Consider the following 21785-nt stretch of genomic DNA (forward strand, 5'->3'; position numbering starts at 1 on the left):
CCACTCATATGACTGGTGATGTCGGCAGAACGGAACAATCAGGTAATTTCTCCTAAAGGTTTTCATTTTATCGTATTTTCCATTATATGCTTGTAACATTTCTGATTGAAACAAATGAATATAAGTATAGGAAACACATTAAGCATTCTTGAACTTAGCCCCTTCTGCCCCCGAGTTATTCTATTTTATCTTTTCTTTTCTATACTAAATAATTTTGGGTTTATTCAACTTGCCTTCAGGCTTTCTTTCTTCAGATGCTCCAAAAGAAAGCGCACATCCCTAGTGCTGCACCACTTGTTCTTGTTTTAATGTAAAAGATAAAATCTCTCAGTGGCTATAATTGACTGTCGGTATTTATAGATGAAATAACTGACAAGAGGTAGAAGGAAGTATATTTCATTACACTTCTGGGTGAAAGATAGCATTAACATTTGGGTCATGGAGTGTTAGCAGTGACCCAACGTTGCCATCACTGATGTCAAGTATAATTCCTTGGGGAATACATAGCATTTGACCATTCTTGTATGTCTGAGATGCTATCTTGTAGTTTTCACCTTGATTATTACCTTTCAGCTTTAACCTGGCCTGTCTGGAACACTACAGAAAGTTACTGATGAAGGTCTCCATCCAACAGATGATACCTATTACCAAGTAGCTTATTTAGAAAACATGTAATTCTCAAAGCTTCCTACAATGAGAGCACCTTTTCTGCGAGACATTATCTAAAGACCACCCCGATGGCTCAAGAATTGCAGGATTGTAGAAACTAAATCAGGAAACAAGCACAGACAGTTACAGAATTCATTTATAACTTACAGAAATATATAACAGCTGACATCAGAATGGACCTCGGAAGGTCCTCTGGTCTGTTCCCTGTTCAAAGCAGACCTAGCTCTGATATTGGAGCAGGTTTTTCAGGGGGCTTGGTCTCAGCAGCAAGTTGGGAGAGTTCCTGAGACAGGGGAAAGAAAAGGGGTGAAATTTGACCCTATGATGATAAGTTCCCAGAACAGGAGGTGGTTTTGAAAGATATGACCTAATGACAGGCAGAATTCTGTTGACCATCCTAACTCTTTGGAAATAATAACATGAATAATCAGGCAAAGAGCCGCATTTCTAAGTTGCAAACATCACTGGTCTGCCTTCAGTCCCATCAACTGCACTTCAACTGAAGGCAACTTGTGGCACGTAATTCTAGCGTGGGCCCAACTGTCACAGAAACAGAAAGTACTTAAAAATTTCTCAGAGATAGATTAGTTTTAAGGTATGAACAAAGACTCCACAATATTCTTTACACTGTCTAAACCACATAAGCCAGAACTAACTACCTGTAGGTCCAGAATAACAGATATTGGGGTTTTGCCTATGCCACTGCCTGGGAAACATTCTCTTGTGTGTTTGCAATGCAAAAAATGTAAAAGTTGCTTTCTCTAAATGAATAGCTGACTATTTAGTCAACACTATTTGTCTTAGTCTTCCAGGTTCCTAGGAAAGGTACATCAGGCAAAGGAGAACAGAGTCAGGATTTGTGTGAAATGGTAGAGTATGAGTCTCCAGTGGCTTCTCAGAAAGGGAAGTTGATGGCTATTTGTTTTCTAGAATCAATAACTTAGACTGAAGTAGGACCACAGAGTGGCTACATGTCTAGGCACAAGGGTCTCCAGAGGAACATGTAGCAATATAGGCAATCAAATAAAAATTACACTTTATAGAAAGGGGAGAGTAACAGCATGGGTTTTACTTGGATACAATGTTTTTTGTGGAAGCGGTTCTAGATCTCCCAGTTCTCTCAGGAGGTCTCTACCTGAATCTAAATGTCACAGCTGGGAAAAATTAACTCACTTCTTAGAGAACATGGCAGAACTATATTACTTAATGTACTACTTACTCTCCTCTTGCTTTTTTGTGTCCTGCCTCCTATAAAGATACTTTGCTTTGCTGTCCTTAGTTCCCTTGGTGACTACCAGTGACTACTATTTATCTCTGAACCTGTATCAAGGCTCTTTTGCATCACTTCAAACATAGTTCCACGCTTCTGCACAGACACTGGGACCACTCTGGCAATTCCCTCCTTTTTCAAACCAGTGAAGACAGCTCAGACTTCTGAGCCTGGGAGAACTGGGATTTTGAAACAGGAAATTTCTGCAGAGCCGGGCGGAAGGAATTCTGTTTCACCCCTTTCGACTGCCAGAAGCATGCTGCTTTGCACATTACACCCTGTGCCCACTTCCAAGTGAATCTCTAAGAAAGCATTTGGTTTCTGTACACAAAACACCACGGATTACATTATAAAGACTGCATGCAGGAAAGCACGTGCACCACAATATATACATGTGTAAGCAGAACAACATCGCTGCATACATGGGAGAAAGCTCTGGTCTGGGAATAGAGCGTAAGGAGGCCTTGGGGGAAAGTTATTTTAATTTCACTGGATGACAGACTGTGAACAATTGCTGGGGGAATCTGAACATGAAAACCGAGCACTTATGTAAGGGGAAAAAAGATTATATTTTTAAAATTTTTTTTAAAAATCTACTTGGATAAAAGCCCTGCTACACAAGCTAGGAAAATGAGTAAGAAGCATAAAACAGGATTTTATTGAGAGAGATGTTGAAGGCTGCTTTATTGTTTACACTGAAATAGTCACCTTTTATGTCTAAGGATTTGAACTCTCCAAGCCATTTATTAGATGAGATAAGATGAGAAAGGAAATCTCAGGTTGTGAGAGAGGGATGGTGCTGATTCAAAAAGATCATCCAATTCTCTATGTTCCATTGCTTCTCTAATTCAAGTAACCATTAATTTTTTGTTGCTATATTATTATGATACCTATCTCTGTGCTCTCTCTCCTTTTAATAAGGACATTAGTATTCTTAGTTTTACTAACAAAATAGTTAACTTACTTGTTCATTCACTGTGGTTTATCTAGATCCCTGTAAGGGCATCAAGAACGGTCATGCTGTAGAGAAAGTATTTTTCTAGTTCAGGCCAGGCCATCTCTAAAACATCTTCAATCCGATCACTCACCTCCACAGTAATTCTCATCATTAATAATGTTAATAACAGAAAAACACTTCCATATCTCCTTATCCTTACACCAGAAACTTGCACCACTCTAGAGCTGCAAATGCTCCATTGCACTTTGACTGTATGGCTCAACCACACCTTGGAAAATCACCTTTTAAAATTTACAGGGGAGGTATTTTGTATTAGCTACCTGAAAGATAGACAAATTAAATCCAACAGCTACTCCAGCATGACAGCTTTGATCAAATTTACAACCAGTTTCCCGTGCATGTGCTGACAGCAATTTATCCTGTCTTAAACCCCACCCTCCACTTCATAATTTTTACATTTTTAATTTTTTTAACATAAGCAAACAGGGTTTCTCTCAAGTACCAGCCATCCGTGTAAAGCAGCCGGGTGAAATACAACTAGTATTTCATAAATCCATTTTTTTAAAAGAGAGTCTGTTTTCAAGCTAAGTAGTGAGACAATTCTTAGCGGTTTAGGATTGAGCAATGCAGATGAGCACCAAGAGGAGCTGATATAACCACCTTTGCATTAGGGATTGCCTTAAAACATGCCTTGCATCTCTTCTAGGTTGAGTGACTTACTTTAAAAATGAATTGGGTACCTTTCAACAATGGGGCATGGGGAAGCGGAATCATTCAAAGTAGCACTCACTGGGTTACCTCAGCCAGAAGTCTATTTTCACATCTCCAGTGACTAGTATAAGTCTTAAGACTTTTTTTTTCTACTTCATCTGGCACTTTGGATGCCATCTGAATGTTTGCATCTAAGGTCAATATTTCTGTGAAAAGCTTTGATTTTGATGAACATTTTTCAAAATATTCAGGGAAAAATTCCTTCCTAACTACTTTACAGCAGAATTATTCCAGCAAAAATACCACTATTGACATAATATTGTGATAACTTATCTCTGAATATCTTTATATAGGAAAAATGGCCTTTCAGAGACAAAACCCAATTTTTGTAGCCTCATCTCTTTCTGAAACAATGAAATAACGTCATGAACTTTACCAAACAATATTTGATAGACACAACAGTTAGAGCTCAAGAACAATCCATCTGTCTGTCTTTTGACTTGGATCTCTACTGGTCACACAAACTACTGGGTAGAGTTTTACTGGCTTTATATTTGGTAGGAATCTTAATTCCTTTAGATTCACTTGTCACTTCCTGTGATTTAACTCAAAGGTCCAACATACCTAAGTTTTGACCAAGTGGGCTCTTTGCCAAGAAAACCCTGAATGAGACAATGCAAGACATGGTCCATTGTGTAATTCTTTTGCTCAAAAGGAGGTTATTACAAGGCGTTAGCAGCATTGTTCAAGCAAAAAAAAAAAAAAAAAGCCATGCAAAGACAACTCATCCAACAGTTCTTTCTTTAGTCTCTCAGTTTATTTTTAATTTGGTCCCCATCCAAGTGACAACATTATAATTAGAGAGTAATGTACCATTTAGTATGGGTGAGCATTCAGAAAGCAATTAATGCTTAAGGAAATATTTTCAAACAGCATGGGTTTTATAAATTTAATCCTGAAATACTCATCATCTGCAAATACATAAAAATTCAGAATTATACTAATTCTGCACTGTTGACCTAGGAAGACTTTTTATCAATCCTTCCCCCTCTCCCCCCTAGAAATATTGCCTATTCTAGGCTTTGATTTAGAAGAAAAAAAAAAACCCTAACAACAACAACAAAACAAAACAAAAACTTGTTAATAATGACGTTTGGTTTTACATTAGGGACTTCCTTTCTCAGAAAAATCCCCATTAGTCTTAAAGTAATTTTCTGTTGTATCATGTACTGATGGAACATATTCAACAGTCTAATTCATGATTCTCCTTTTTTCTAATGTTTCAGTCATTTCAACAAAGGTCCAAGACTCAAATTTTATCCTGGTGGAAAATGATGATTAAGCCTAAAAATGTTAGCCACAGAAACATACAACTGACAGTAATGTTATGATGTCAAATAATTCATTACACTGAATGTCTAATATCTACTTGAAGCCTCTCTCTGTTTATACTTTCCCCTCAAAGTAACAGTGTTCAGAAATAGCAATGATTTACTAAACTGAAACTTGTCAGAGAAGGTTGTGATCAATTGCACGATAACTATAAATGAGGATTCCCAACATATCAATTCAAGATATGCAAGCCTGCACTGCATTTATTCAAGTCATGTAGTAAGAACTTTGTGACACATTCAAAGAAAAATGGATTGAAAACAACTCTCTAGGGTAGCTCAAGACAAATTCTGCCAAAACCCGATTCAAACAGCTATAGTTAAAACACAAAAGCTTGCTAAGCTGGAAAGAGAAAAAGACCTATGAGAGAGCAAGGCCTGTAAAATGCTTTACATAATATGATGCAATTTTGAAACATCTGCAGATTCATTCATTTTGCATACAATAATTGCCATTTATAGAAAAAAAGCTTTAAATAAAAGAAGATCATAATGAAATGCATTCCTCAGGCTGAGACACTCAAACTTTTTCAGCCAGAAGTGAAGGCTCCAGGGAGACTAAAGTGGCCTTCCAGTACCTGAAGGGGCCTACGGGAAAGCTGGGGGGGGACTGTTTGTAAGGGCACGTAGAGATAGGACGAGGGGCAGTGGTTTTGCACTTAAGCAGGGTAGGTTTAGATTACACGTTAGGAAGAAGTTCTTCACTATGAGGGTGGTGAGGCACTGGAACAGGTTGCCCAGAGGTGGTGGAGGACCCATCCCTGGAGGCATTCAAGGTCAGTATTGATGAACCTCTGAGTAACCTGATTTAGTGAAGATGTCCCTGCTCACTGCAGGGGGGTTGGACTAGATGACCTTTAAAGGTCCCTTCCAACCAAAGACATTCCATGATTCTAAGATTCTATGTAATAGTTTCCACACAAACACAAAAGGCAAAAAGTGAAAGTGCAAGCATGAAACTCAAAGAAAATAAATGTTTTGGATGTTACATCTGACAATTTTAGAGCAAGGTGCCCTCTCCTAGCGTTTCTGCTCAGCAGTCAGAATCAGGTAAGGACCAGGGCTCTGTTAGCAGAGCAGCAGCATGCTGGAGGACCCCTTTCACAGGCAGGATCACAATATCCACCAGCAAAACACAACCCCACCTGCTCCACTGAGAATCACAAGGGATTCTCCATGCTGTTCACTTCCCGACTGAGGATTTTGCTCTCCAAAATCACTACAGCCTGATCAGGGAAATTTGCATCATCTTTAAATTGTGACTGCTGTTATTATTTATAATTTGACATTTCAGATTATTAAAGCTGGCCACTCATTGAACATTGGCTTAGATCAATGAATACTTAAAGCAAGTTTCAGTGTAAAGACATAGCTTCATGGATTACTTTCAGTCATCTTTTCCCAGCAGTCTTTCCCTGTATAAAAAACAAAACACAACTCCTCCACATCCATCAAATTCGTGACTGAAAATTATCCATTTGAAGTGACAGAACAAGATGAATGTTTTGTCAAAAGCCTTCCTGATTTATTACTACTCTGGTTTACATCCCCAAACGTTCCTCTGGGACAAGCAAAGATTATGTGAGTTATCAGTCAGGAAAGATTTTGGCGCTCTGTTTTGTTTCTGAAGGAAGCAACAATAAAACATTTTTAATGGGGGGGAAGGAAGAAGAAAGATGAAAGACACATATGAAAGCCCTGAGTGACATCTGCACAGAGCCCCTTCCGCAGCAGCACCCTCTCAGTCCTGTTCAACTCCACAAGCGGGTCATTATAGTCCATCACATCCCAGCACTGGAGATACAGTAAGTGACCGCCAAAACAGTGCATTCAATCCTTTCCACAGTGGATATCGCAAAGACAACACCCATCTTTCATATGCAGTTACATTAGCAGAGGGGTTATGATTGATATGACTTGAGGCTAGCAGGGAGTTTTCCAGCAGAAGTGAAAAACTAAATTTGTCAGCTTCAACATTTTTAAATGTAAGAGGAGTCAAAACAAAAATAAATCAGACAAGCAGTGTTTTGAAGAACAATGTACTGAAAAACCTTTTCCTGCATGCTACCTTATAAATCATGAAGTGGCTAAAAGAATTAAGGTCAGTTGCTCTTTTTATTTAATCTTCAGAACTCTTCCACCTTTTTTAGTTTATCTTTTCAACTCTAAGAAGATTCACTTGTACACTTACACAGTGTCGTATTTTTCATTACAGTAACACACACTGATACCTTTGGCATTTGCAGACTTTCTTATATTGCACCTGACACTGTTAATCCTCCTCAATGACTTTTTGGTATGGAATTTCCTCTGTTCCAAAAGGGGAACACACTCACACAGTTATCTCTGTGATCTATAACTTGTTTAGCTGCAGCTGAATCCTTGCCTGCACAAATACAACCAGTGATGTGAAGGATCATGCTTCACTCCATTCTCATCTTGATGTATCATATCAAGGATGCCTTACCTCTGCCTTTTCATGCTTGAACCCAATTTGGAAAAACACATACTGTTCCTAGATTTCTAAACAGTCAAGAATGCTTTCATTCTACTAAGAATCAGTAACTAAAAGCAGACCCATGCACAACTATGTTATCAATGCCCTTTGTCAAGGACTCACTAGATTGCATCATATTCACGGAATTACAAAATGTATAGCTTTGATTGTTTTATTAATTTTTAAATTGATTCCTTTCTTAAAAGGAGTGTAAAACTAACTCCCTCTTTAGGATCTTTGTTAACCTTTCCCAGTTGTGTTTGCAATTTGCTTTTTAATTCTTTGGAACTTATTTTTTATTTCCTTTTAGTTGGAAATACACATAAGTTAAAATACTTGTTACTTTAGTCAGAATATTTCAGTTTGTAAGGAGAGAACATAGCATCCACAACACCTTTGGCAAATAGATGTTATGTGCAAAACCCTTTAAGTAAATTAACAATTTGAGAAAAATACATCACACTCTTAGTCCCCGAGAGTAACTGCCTGATTAAAAGGCCACTAAACCCAAGAGTCTCATAGACTGAAGAGGTATGGATTCAGACTTCTTTCCTTTGTACATGAAGCAGTAAAGAAAGCAACTTTATAAATATTTCTACTAAAGGGTAGAACACCTGCCAATCTGTCTGTAGAGCTGCCTGAAACTATCATTTTTAGCATGCAAACCAGGCCATCCAGCCCTTGGTTTATCTCAGACGATGTCAGTCTATGCTGCAGGGCATGTTTCTAAGATTGAGCACAAAGAGCACTTCCTCGACCTGGAGCCAAATGGCACAGATGTAGCAGGGCAAGTTCTCTCTGCAGCACAGACTGCATCTCACCACGCACCACCAAGCTCCAGAACTCCCCGGTGCTCCATGTGCTACACCCTGTGGTAGTATGTGCCTGTAGCTTCAGAAAGACCATGATGGTTCTGTTACAGCCCAACAAATGGCAGAGGGTTACAAGAGACTGAAGGTCAGTGTTCTCTGACTCAGATGGTCCACACAAGCCTGTTATATTAGAGCAGTGCTGGAGGACAGAGTCTGTCAAAGCTGGGGCACTTTTACCCATCTTGGTTTTTAGGGGTGGTTCCTTGAGTAAAATAATCATAAACTGTGCTCCAGTGCTGTCTCGGAGAAAGAAGTATGAAAAAGGTCCAGAGAGGAAGGCAGCATATACAAAGCATGGCAGAACAGAGGTCTAGCAATCGGCCATGCCCTCCAGTCCTCTTTTATTGGGCAGTACTGACTGACCCAGAGTAGCTAAACACTGACAGTAGCTAGCATTGACAACACAGAGTTGCAATATACTACATTTTATCAATTTCAGCTGTGGTCACAGCCAGTTCACTCCTCTCTTTATTTGGAGCTGGAAAAAAAGTGAATTCAAAACAGATCTTTTTTTTTCTTAAAAACTAAAGTGTGTTGACTTAAGTGAAGGTCAAAACCGACAAAGAGTTATGTTACTGCTTTACAACAAAATCTCTTTGTTTCATTTGACATCATCATTTTCTAAAACTGGAGTCTGAGAAAATTCAGTCTGTAAAGTAGGAAACAAAATAATTATCTGTTTTCCGAGGCAATAATCCAAGTCCCACAAGACTAATAATGAAACACTTAGCACAGTAGATGGTTGAATCATTATCTCAGAAAAATAATGGTCTAATGGTATTACTTACTATACACATAAGTAGCTAGGGAAAAAAAGGTCACTAAATTATTGGCATTTCGTAAGTAAGAATTACAAGTTCAGAACTAAATCCATAGATGTAAATCTACTTTATGGCTGAGGTTCTCTGCTGTCCAAAACACAATGATGATTATATCAAATACTTCAAATTCAGATAAAAGTTATAATAATATACATATATAATAATCACTCAACTGAATGACGTTACCTCAGAAGAACTCAAATCCTAATGCAGAGTAGCAAAACAACCAATCAAGCATATAGTGAGACTAGCTATTCAGGGGTTTAAAATTACATTTATGATTAAGTGATCTTCTGATTCTGATCATCAAGAAGGACCAAATTAACACAAAATGAAAAAATCTTTTCTATTTACATTAACATCATTTTAATGTGTTGGGCTTTTCATCCTGCTCTACACAGCCATTTAGGAAGTTCATTAATAATTAACATACTTCACAAGCACTGACTGGGAGAAAGACACCATAATGTGGGAAGAGAATGAGCTGGAGGATGGCCGCCTGTTTAATGTTCAGATAATTAACTATTCGTCAGACTCAACAGTATCTCCTTGGTTCATTCCTTGTTTTGAAGTCTTCAAGTAAATTATGATGAATTTAAACCAGTTTTGACAGCAAAAAAAAACATTTCAGAAAACATGAAGAAATAATCTATTGTCTAGTGATGTGGCTCCTCCATGAAGCTAAGTTGTAATGATTTTGAAAAACCCAGTTTTGAGGGAGAAACCTCCAGAAGATAATTTAATGGTGGTCTTTTTAAAAACTTTTACCTACTGAACATGCTATTTTTGATTCTTATAGTTCTTTTTATATAGAAAAAGAAATACAAATAAAATATTATGTACTAAACTTTAAATGAATAGTCTAAACCATAATGTTTTCAGTGTGCTAGATTTCACCAAGAGTTGCTTTTTAATCTCACGTTCTTACTTATCTGTGAGACATGGACTGGACAAGATAGAAGACTACTCCCTTTTCTCCTGGTTGTCAATCAAAATGTAGAGAAATGCTATAAACATGAAAAGTTCTGTAAAGTTTTAGTTACTCGAAACTCTAAGAGAACTTAGAAAACAAGTTACAAAGGGCATTTTGCCTTCAGCAAGGATTTCACTTTTCTTTTTCTTGAGCTAAGCATACCATATACTCATGCTCAGCCAAAATTTACAAACACTCATACTCTTCCATGACAAGGAAACCTGTTTCTTAGCATCACCTTCGTGCAGCTGCCACAGCTTTTGGAGGACACCACACATCTCCCTGTTACTCATTCCTCTTGTGGTAGGTAACCATCTGTGAGACATTCTCCTGGCCACCTGCTGCCCAAGCCAGCTGTTGCAACTGTACACTGCACCTGCCACCTATGAAACTTGCAAAAAGCCAAAATAAAAAAAAACCCACACTCAAGCAAGCGGGAAACCAATTGGCAGGTTGCCAGAGAGGTGGATTAAAACTCCAGCACAAAAGCTGACAAAAACCACCTGTGTGTGAAAGGCAGCAGCAAGGAGATAAAACAGAGGCTTCCAGCAAGCAGAAGGGCCCAAAGGGGCCCAAGCAGGTCTCTTTCCCCTCAAGCAACTTTTCTGCTTTGCTAGAACTGGGTTAATAACTTCCCACAATCGCTCCGGGGAATGGGAAAATTTGCTCCAGCCTTCTCCCCCTTCCAGGAACTCTGATGGGAAAAGATGAGAATCAGATTAAATTTCTAGGAGATAGGGAGCCAGGGCAGGTGCTCCCCATGCCTCACGGATGTTAGGAACTCTTGAAATAAGACTAAAATGGGATTTAAGTGGTAGACGAGTCCTGCACTGGCACTGTATCCATGGACAATTTTTAGGCTGCTTGGAAAGGATACCAAAAAAAGTATTCAAAAGTACCAATGAGGAGTTGAAACACTGATAGATGCAGATTACTCAAATTCCTCAAGAGTTCAGAGGAGAAAAGTCATACATGGTAAGAAAACAAACACAGGGTATAAAACGAATTTCCTTTTCATTCTAAAGAGCAGAATTAATGAAACAAATCTGCAGGAGACAAAAGCAAAGAACATATTGAAGCTATCCTGATTTACAACAGGTAAAGATGTATACCAGGAATGAATATTCTATCTACTCTGTCCACCTTTGCCAATTACTGTCCCATCATTTTAAAATAAAATATTCAAACTCATCACTGCTTGATGAAAAGGAGTTAACAATTTACTATCCAACATTAATATTAAAAAGGTGATGAGCTGGTACATCATTGTTGGGTAACTGCTTATCTGTGGTGTGCAGGGAAATTGAGTTAATTTTAAATAACTCAGATATTATTATAAATTATATGGGTCATTAAAATAAGTTAGTGTTACTACCAGTTCAGGTAACTAGTTTCTCGATTTACAATAGTGTGGTAAAACATGGTTGTTAAAACCAGTTTACTTTTTCCCCTGTGGTTCTGAAATCACATCACCATTTTTCTGAATTACATTAAAGTCTTCTTTTCCAAGTTGTATTTTGGGCGGGTACACTGTGCAGAATGTTGTATTATTTAATAATGGAACGGTAATGTTATTCATTACAATTAAAAATAAATATAATCTTGTTTTACTAAAGTTTGCTTTTACTAGTCCTCGCTCCTTGATTGCTAATTTGGTATTGAAACAGGACACAACACTCAAGAATAAGAGAATAAAATGTTACCTAATCGCTTTGCTTTAAAGAAGTTACATGAGTGTACCTGCACACATGTGCTCCCCACATTATTAAATCACTGAGCTTGTTTTTAAAACCAATTCAGAGGTAAGTGGAAGAAAACCTCTGTTTTCTATTACTTTTATAAGGACTGAATTCAATTTGTGAAGTAAAGAAAGCTTTTAATAAGTAATTACAGCTTTATTAATAAAACCCATCAAATCACTATTAAATTCTGTAAAAAAGCATCTATGATTTGGGAAACTGCCTTTTAAAATGCTGGACCAGGAATATGAATAATTACATAAACCTAAATGTTACGTAGAAAACAGTTTATTACTGAAGAACATGGTGGACCAGAGCAGCCAAAGGAAAAAAGGTGCACAGTGCGAAGAACACAACAAGCAACATTTCAAGAGGTGTGTGCCACACACAAGTTCTCAGTTTAGACTGAAATATGTGAACAAAAAGCCAAATAAAAGAGGTACACTGGCTCATTCCACTAAACTGAATGGGACTGCTAGGTATTTGCACAACTGTTTACATTTTTTTTAATCAGTTTTTGAAATTGAGAGCAGCCAGACTGCAAGTACAGCCTGTGAAACAACCTCCCCACCTAAAACCAATGATCACTCAGTGTGTGTCAGGTGTATGCAGTTCTACCACTATACTTCCACGGATGACTACCGGAGAGGTGGCCGCTGTTACCTTTGCCTGCTGTGTTTACTCCCATTCCTCTAATCTCCCAGGCTTTGCCATAGCCTAATACACTGCCATTAGGCCAGCTGTGCTCAGAAAGAAGTCTTCAGCTGTAGTTTACTGACAGGCTGTTGCGTGAAAAAAACAACTCAAATATACACGCCTGATTCACTACCACAGTGGTTCTCTCTCCCATTCCTACCTGCTTTTTTGGCTAAGGAGGCCGTGGCAGCAGATTACCAAGTTGACAAGGAAATTTAGTGGATGCTAAGCATTAGGTGGTAAAGTTCTCTTCAGTTAAGTTACCAAGCTCCTAATGCTGACAAAATTACATCCATTTCTGTCCTGTGACTCAGTAAGACACTACTGAATAACAATCATGGAGAAAAATGTTTAGAAGAAAAAAAAACTTGTTGCATTATAAAGAAGAAAAAACCCAAAAGTAAATCACTTTGAATATTTATAGAAATGTATGTGTGTGTATGTTTCATAGACATACACATACTTAAACTAGCATACATGCAAACACCTTTTCATCCTAAGACTTAATCAGAAGCTGTCCCTCTAGGAAACAAGAGTTCACATTTCAGGTAGAAGATACTGTTCATTTAGGGATAACTGGCAAAGCACTGTTTAGACAATTAGAAATATTATTTATGGGAAGTGTCCACAATCATGTGTAACTCCCAGATAGGTGTAATTAGAAACAATTTTAATAAACTAGTAAATTGTTCCACCTGCAACTGAAGCAAAAGAAGATAATCAAAACATTTAACAAACATTGAGTAGCTGCTGCTATCTCTGATTGCTAATGCACACCGGGAGAAAAAATGCTTGTAAAACAATCCATGGTTGGATGACATGAACAGGGCTACTATCATCTGAAAGGCAGAGAATACAGTGAATGTTGAGAAATACTCTTATCTAATGTGTGTATGTATAATTATGCTATGTATTAAGCTATATACAAAACTAATGTATTTTGCCACATTAAATTGTACTGTGCCAGATAAGGATACCTATTCCCCAGGATATTACCTGCTGCATATTACCTAAGATTATAGTATTAGACAGCTTGAGTAAAATGTGGAAAATATGGGGATCTACACAGGTCTACACTGCAAAGTAAAGAGGAAGACGACTGCAGGTATTTAGTAATTTTTCTTCTGAAAAAGAGGAGTTAAACAAAGGCAAACCGATCCTGTTCCCCCTGTCTGATGAACTCTAGAAATAATTTTTAATTGCACAGGAAAACTACAAACTTTCTGAGCACATTTAAGAACTCTAGACTGAGCATTTTATATCCAGCATGACTATGTTTAATACAAGACAGTGGGAATCGCTCAGGCATATTTCAGGCACTGTCAGAAAAATGGCTTGCTAAAGTGGTTCCTCTTTATTTGACAGATATGCTCTTCAGGCATGTTATTGTTATCATACTCATTTCAGTGAAACAAACACATTCATAATTCTGTTTTATCTCCTCTAACATTTCAAGAGATCATGCAGGTATGAAAGTGTGATCTATGCTCTTTCTGACCTCACACTTCATCAACCAAATGATTACGTTTCAAGTTGTCTTTCCTTTGCAGGGACGAAAGCTTTTGCTTTGAGGGGTCTGAATCAACTGAACTGTAAATGAAAACCCAGTTCATCCACTATTGCTAAACATGAAAAAAAACCAAACAACAGAAACCAAACCGGCAACCCACAACAGTTTGATTTCCAAATCACAGGGCAGTTGTTCACATGACAGAAAGCCACATAACAACAAGAAGCAATAAAACAATTAGAGACATCTTTACATTGCAAAGACAGACGGTTCAAGGCAGTTATTCTCCGGACTGGTACATCTCCATAATCATGAAAACTCTACCATCACAAATCAGACTGATCTCTCATACACTGTAACATTTGGACACACGAGAACCCTGACAACTTCACGAGACATCAGAGACATCACAAAAGCAGGGACTGTTTATAAGAAAGCAAATACTACTTGGAACTTGCAAATTTTGAAGATCATTTTTGTCTCAAACACAAAAATTAACAACAAAATTAAATGGTATTTACTTAAGTGAGCAGAACCTACACCCTACCATCCTGCCAGGAACAGGATGAAGGCAGACATAAGTAGGTCTTGTATATTATATATGGCTTGGCAGTCATTTTACTTACCAGTAAAGTTGATGGGCTACTTGGATACTCTGAAGAGAACGATTCAGCAGAAGTTTCACTAGAGGGCTTTCAAGACTCCACTCAAACTTGAGCACCTTAACAGATAAATTAATAATAATAAGCCCTTGTATGCTGGCTTTGTTGCCTTTTCTTTATAACAAAACTAATGAGAAAGGCCTCAGTGCTTGGTTTGAACAAAGCAATCCAACATATGGAAAGTGCCCTAGCAACTCAATGAGCAAAGAAACTTCAGCACACAAGTGTCTGCCACTATCTGTAAGGCAGGCAGATTATCATGCTGACTCCAACTATGTAAATATATATGCATATGCATAAAACTACCATTCTATTTATTATTTTTTCTGATTGCCTGGTTTGCAAAATAAATTTATTTGCGAAACAGAAGCTGTGGCAGCTGAAAGGTCCCGTAAGTGTCCCACTGTGTGAATGCTGTTAAGCTGTGCAGGTTCCACTGCTTCGCAGTAGCGGATTACATAAATACATTCATGCATGTGTTCCCATCTCTCTATCTAGATATGTGTATGTACATGCATGCTTTTATACAAATATGTATTTAAAAAACACACGACATCCCCCCAAGCAGCTCTGCAACATGGAACTGTAAGCAATCCGTCTGCACAGGAAGAAAGCTTTCAAAGTGGCTGGTTCCTCCCTAACTGCACCACACAGGACTTAATCGCAAAGTAATTGCTTCAGGAGCAGTGGGCCCATAAACTGTAAAACATTCATTTCCAGTGAAATACAACATACATCTGTAAAGAGATAATTCCACACCCAAATTGTCCTGGTTACTCTGTGCTGACAGTGGTTTTCCCCATACGTGTGGTAATAAGAAAACCATGATTTGTTCCACACCACTTACTTTTCAACTGCAGCAAAGCCCCACCAGCATCAGCCCTAGTTTGGTGGTCATAGCAGAATTTCTTTTGTTCAGGTGCACTTTGTTTTTCTTTTTGACTTGAAAATACTTTCTTGTGGTATACTGAAAAGTTCCATCAGTGTGCCAAACAACTACACTCTCTTAAGTGGAAAACAGTCTATAGCTCAAGCCTTTTGTTAATTCAATCATTGCATCAGCTGACCAGCCTTTCTTACTTATTCCTCTTACAATGTATCAATCAAACTGAAAGAATCAAAAGTATTTAATGAAGTTATTGATCTAGACAGAAGAATTCCTTGGCTATCAATTTCTTCCTTACCTGAACCAGCTGCGGGAGGTATTCCAACAATTCATCATTTGACAGATTTCCTATTTGTTGGACTGCTGTTCTGCGAATATCTTGATCTGGAAAACTAGAGCAAAACAAATAGATATAATTAAGAGCTACTGAAGCACTGCAACTCTCCTGAGCTCTCACTGATATAAAACGTTAGAAAACCAGGTTTTCTCTCAAAATGGAATAGGAAAAAAAAGAGAAAATCAATTCATTTGCTTTACTGTAACAAGAGTCAAGAAACACATAGCAGGTAACTTAATTGGGCTGACTGTCATAGTTTCATATAGGGGGAAAAAAAACCCCTCATCTTCAAACACATCTAATTTGAGCAATCACATGTTGCAATTTTCTCTATATGTACTGGAATATGAAGGAAATTGTGGATTTTCTTTTGCTGCTCCTACTTACCCTCAGGAAATTTCTGTGCCACAGGAACTATTAACAGTCACCGGAAGACTTATTTTTTTCTGAGGAGCAACCGAAAAGCTTGAAATTCCCCACCCAAAAAGGGTTCATTTCAAACCACTTATTGCAATGTCAGATCTTCTAGTTCATATCATAATAAAAATATTTTTAAATAGAAGTAATTTTGAAATGAAAAACATGTTTTTAGATTTTCTAAAGAAAACATAGTTAAAAAATCTGCACCTTCCCCCAGAAAGGCTCTAAGTCAGTGAAACAGGCATTTCTGAGCGGAAAATGTTTGAGTATCCAGCAGATACAATTCTTGTTGAGACCAGAGTGGCTGTAGCCTAGTATAGATTTTTGTGATGGAGCTCTAACTGTACAAATGATAAAAAGAGAAAAATATGGTTTAGCAGCAATGATAAAATACGAAAAGCTGACTGGATAATATAGCTGGTCGAAAAAAAAGAAAAATAAATGAAATTCTGGTTTTACCTGACTGATCAAAACTGACTCTTAACAGAACATTTTCTTTCTTTATAGAGAAAAAGATAAAGTACAGAGGTTTGGGTGATGGTTATTTTTTTAATGAGTGAAAGCTGGACAGTAATATTTTAAGGAGTTCTTGTGAAAAAATAAAATGCAAAAAGGATTTTCCACCTTTTCATGTGTTGCATTTGTGACATTAATCATGATACACAGAGTATTTCCCATATAAAGAAGTTGACTAGATTGGTTCGCAGCAGCTATTTTTCAATTGTTGCTCTTTCACTAGGGAAGGAACAGATGTGCGTCTTTGTGTATGTCTGTTACGTGGTGTCACCCTTAACTCTGACAGTACTTGAAGCTTGCCCATTGCCACCCCATGAGGCTTTTCTGTCTTCTCCTGAAGGAAACTGGAAACGTCCACACAGACCTTCCTTTCACTAGAGCCACAATGAATGGTCATCTCTGCCAAAAGGGCAAAAAGTCTTCAAACAGCAGCACAGTCATTTAGATATTGTTCAAAAGAGCTGCTGGGCTTTGATCCAGTTCTCTGAGGGCAAGTTCTTGTCCCACAGATAGCAGGGAACCACCCCCTCCTCAGAACAGATACGGCTATTTGGTTCTTTAGAAATTGTCTGATTTGGCAGTTTAGGCATATATAAAAATGATGAGTTAAGGACATAGGTTATCCTGTCAAATCACATTGGAGAGAGCTCTTTGAAATCAAAACCATCATGTATGGCAGAAGGTGTCATGTGCCACCAGTATTACTGCTCTATGAACTCAACACAAACCCAAACTGTTCTCTTCCCAGCTTCCCATCCAGCAACTTTTGTCAAAAACATACCTGCTGGAAAAATAAATCAGAAGTGAACATACTGGGTCAGGCTGAGTTGGGGTTAAATTTCCCCATAGCAGCCCTCATAGCACTGTGCTTTGTAGTGACAGCTAGCAAGGCATTGATAACACACCACTACTTTGGCTACTGCTGAGCAGTGCTGGCACAGCATAAAGGCTGTCTCTCCAACATTTCACCACCACTACAAGCAAGCTTATGCTTTATTAAACCGTCTTTCTCTTGAGCCATGAATTTTTCCCACATCTTATTTTTCTCTCCTCCCTGTCCTGCTGAGGGAGTGATAGAGCAGCTCGGTGGGCACCTGGCCTCCAGCCAAGGTCAAGCCACCACATGAAACACGTGAGACAGTAAAACATTAGCAGCAATGACTGCTCATTGCTATCAAGAGAGAAAGAGAAAAAATTGTAAAGGTAAATGCTTAGAAATAGAACAACAACCTGCAGCTCTAAGCTTCAGTTTTCAAGTTCAGTGCAAAAAACTGAAGCAAGGCAATATGTATGCTTTGATCCTCAAATGAAGTATATAGGCCATCAAATAAAAATTTGGACATTTAAAGAAAAAAAAAAGAAATAGGCTAACACAATTGGACCTACTTCTTCTGAAAGACCTGGCTTCTGTGCTGCAATCAGCTCCCACTTAAAGCACTCTCAACCCCCACCCCACCTTTTAACAATGCAGCTTTAGGTCTTTTTCGTCTGTTATGTCACAAATTTGATGATGTTTTTAATACAGTTTGTAATTGTATAATGCTGAGAGGGCCTTGATAGGGAGAGGGAGAATACATTATAAATAAATTATCATGACAGCCCCAAATTAGTCTTTTGTGTGAGGATTATTTATTTATCTTTTCTAGGCAACCTATTAGGAAGATGAAGTTATTACTTTAATATTCACATGGCTATTTAGAACAAGGCATATTTGAAGGAAGACTACATATTTTAAAATAAATAAATAAATGCCTTTCGTATCGGCCTATCTTCTAATTATGCAATTGCTCCAAAGGTCTGTGTGCCAAGCATGTGAAGATAATATGGAAATTATTCTTTCCCTTCCCTTTCTCGCCTAGTTCAACAGGTTACTGAACAGTGAAATATGCTCTACACAGGCACCAAGTCAAGCAGAAAAATGTTATTACTTAGTTTCTGCTTGTCCTTACGAGAAGCCAACATTTGAATATATTCAGTGCTATGATGAGAGAAATGCCTTTGATTTTTCCAGCTAAACACAGGATGATATAATTATTTTAATCCAAACCTTTCCAGAAAATTCAACAATTAACATTTGATTTCCTTAGAATTCATTTGATGTAAGTCAAAACTGGGGCTATATCTAAGTTAGCAAAAGTATCTCTAGGAGGTATGACTAGAATAACGATGAACTCAAGTGCATAGGCACTGTGGTGAAAAATCTACAGGCTAGTTTGCTTCATCAAACATGGCTCTTGTCACTCTTAGTGAATGACATTTTGGTAATTTGCAGGTCCTGGTCATTAAATTGTTTCCTTCAGCTTTTAGATCTCGAGGTCACCTTAAGACTGAGTTGAATCTTTTACAAAGAATGGGCAGTTAACATGTTCTTTTAACTACTCTGTGTAATATCCATTGTCCTCTTGAAATTCAGTGACAGTCAGGGTCACAGGTACAATGGAAAAATATTTAATTCTATTTGGTTTAACCCTTACATTTATATTTGAGCAAACATTTAACATGCTCAGAAGCACTAGTACCACAGAAGATACTTATAAATTCAACCAGTATTGCATGGTGCTTATGCTATTCATCCTTACATACATTAATTCACTTGCTAAAAGCCAGTAACAGGGTAAGGTCTCAAAGCAGATCCAAGTAAGAAATCCTACCCTTCACATGCCTGATAACTAATTAGGACTAGAGGGGGTTTTTTTCCCAGTGAATAATCTTGGAAACTTTTTGATTGTTGCATCAAATCTGGTTTTAGTAATCCATAAATTAGTCTTGATTAGAGGACACAAATAATAGATTTTTTTGCTCTGTGACTCACTGCAGAAGAAATCTCTTTAGGCCTAAGAAATCAGCTTCATAGCTTGTGTATTAGATGACAGCTGATTTCCAGGGCTTGCAACAATGGAAATGTAATTATTTACACACACTGAAAACTCTGGAAGCAGAGAAGTGAGATGACTGTATCACAATGAATTCAGTATTTTAGTTAGTTTTAAGGGTATTCCTTGAAGAAACAGGAACTTGTCGGTATCAGAGCTCGTCTATATCAGATCAATTTTGCAACGTATTTGAACCATAGATTATCAGGTTCCTGACATGTGCCCTCTGATAATGGTTTCAGAGAGGCAGAAGACTCAGGCACTCCTCTAATTGTTTCATGGTTGTCACCAAATTCTCCAAGAATGTAGCTAGAAAAGAACCCCAACAAACAAAACTTAAACCAAAACCTTCAACTATGCTGGTATGACTCTTTCTTTGCATAGTTTTATAATGGTACTTTTAAACCAAGTTTCCAATTACTTGTAGTGGTAATTTTGTTCCCCCTCAACAAACCACCTACCGGTAAATAATTAATTATGTGACTAAACCTATGATCTTCCTCATTTATTTGCCTAACTGCATTGTAATACACTGTAGCCCCCTTCTTTTGGCCTATTTTCTGTCTTCTCTCTTCAGGTAATGAGTAATCTGCAACAGAGATTTGGGCTTTTGACAAATTCATTCCAAGTTTCCAAGCTCAGGGACATTACTGAAACACGTAAATGATAGTTAAGTCTCACCCTTAGCAACAGCCCACACTATGCAGGGCTGAACATCTCCCCATCATAGCTTGTCTCACAGCATGAGTTGTCCTTAAGTTATGAAACTGATCTCCTTTGATATTTAACCTCAATATCCCTTCTACTGTTTTGTTATTCCTTCCTCCTCTCCCCCTCCTGCCACAATGCTATGATTGACAGCCACCCATTTTAAATCTTCTAAGAAGCTGTAAGATTGTTAGGTGTCCCTTGAGACTTTCAGATGGTTTTTGTAACAGCTGAATTTTGAGCTGGATGAGTATAGATTACAATTTGCTTTCGAAGTAAGAACAACTTGCAATCTTTGAGTCTTTTCATATAGACAGCCAGTAGGGAGTGATTTGTCTATCTGTACCTTTCAGCTAAATCAGATTCCAACAGAAAACTAAGCGCTGCCGAGGCGTTCCGTGGATTTTGAAATTCTCTTGAGATTTTAGCATCTGCCAGTTGTGACTTGATTGTAAATGAGAAATAGGTGCACATTTCATTTTTAACAGTTTTATTATTCTAATTTTATTGCATTGTCTCAACCCTATACTGGAAGGTATTTATCAGGTAAATGGAGCTGTACAGTACACTACATTTTCTAAAATGTGAGGAGCTCTGCGGAGAACAGAATGGCCTTTCACAAGCCGTCTTTTAAGGTAGAGGCTTATAACATGCCAAATATTCCCTTCACATTTTGAGTTCTGTTGCATTTTCAAAGAAGCCAGACTCTGGTCCCATGCAATGCATGTTATTAAGTCTGGTAGAAACAAGGAAGGCTGAGCTGACAAGCCTACTAAAATGAAGATGCCAACTCAAACCAAAAGCCCTCTACATAGTAAAGGATACTGAGTCACTGAAGGGTCCATCTGTGCCAGGAAAGAAAGTATGGAAGAACTGTTTAAAAGAATAAACAGGTAAGTTTCACATGACAGTGAAAGTATTTGAAAAGTAGTTAGAAAGGAAGACAGAAGAAACTTCAAGAATAATAATTAAGGAATTGCTTTGGGTTTAGAGCACACATTAAATAAATGGGCTATTTGCTTTCTGCTGTTGAGTTTTCCCATTTTTCTGAGGGCTTCTAAAGAAAAGACTGTGACTGTATGAAGATTAGAAAATGGCAAGGACTAAAAGATAATACGGATAAATAACAAATACTGTCCATAAAATGGATATATTTTTAAAGAAATTCATTGTGGTAAGATGCAAACCCTCCCTAACCCTGCCCCACCTCACAAAACTCATGGTTAGATGCACAAGCTATTGCTTTGGCTGATCAACTGCCAGATGGATCTGCAGA

At 37.8% G+C, this 21785-nt stretch overlaps 1 protein-coding gene across 1 annotated transcript in view; it reads right to left on the reverse strand.

Moving 5' to 3' along the window:
- Positions 1-21785, reverse strand: part of PIK3C2G (phosphatidylinositol-4-phosphate 3-kinase catalytic subunit type 2 gamma) — a gene marked incomplete at both ends in the record, with an annotated part of 207905 nt that overhangs the window by 100462 nt on the left and 85658 nt on the right. The window contains 2 exons of the mRNA XM_084261632.1: positions 14734-14828; positions 15954-16047. Of these exons, the coding sequence (XP_084117758.1) occupies positions 14734-14828; positions 15954-16047 (189 nt within the window). The remainder of the gene's footprint in view (positions 1-14733; positions 14829-15953; positions 16048-21785) is intronic.

This window comes from Gallinula chloropus (genome assembly GCF_964237585.1).
Source record: "Gallinula chloropus genome assembly, chromosome: 1".
NCBI lineage: Eukaryota > Metazoa > Chordata > Aves > Gruiformes > Rallidae > Gallinula > Gallinula chloropus.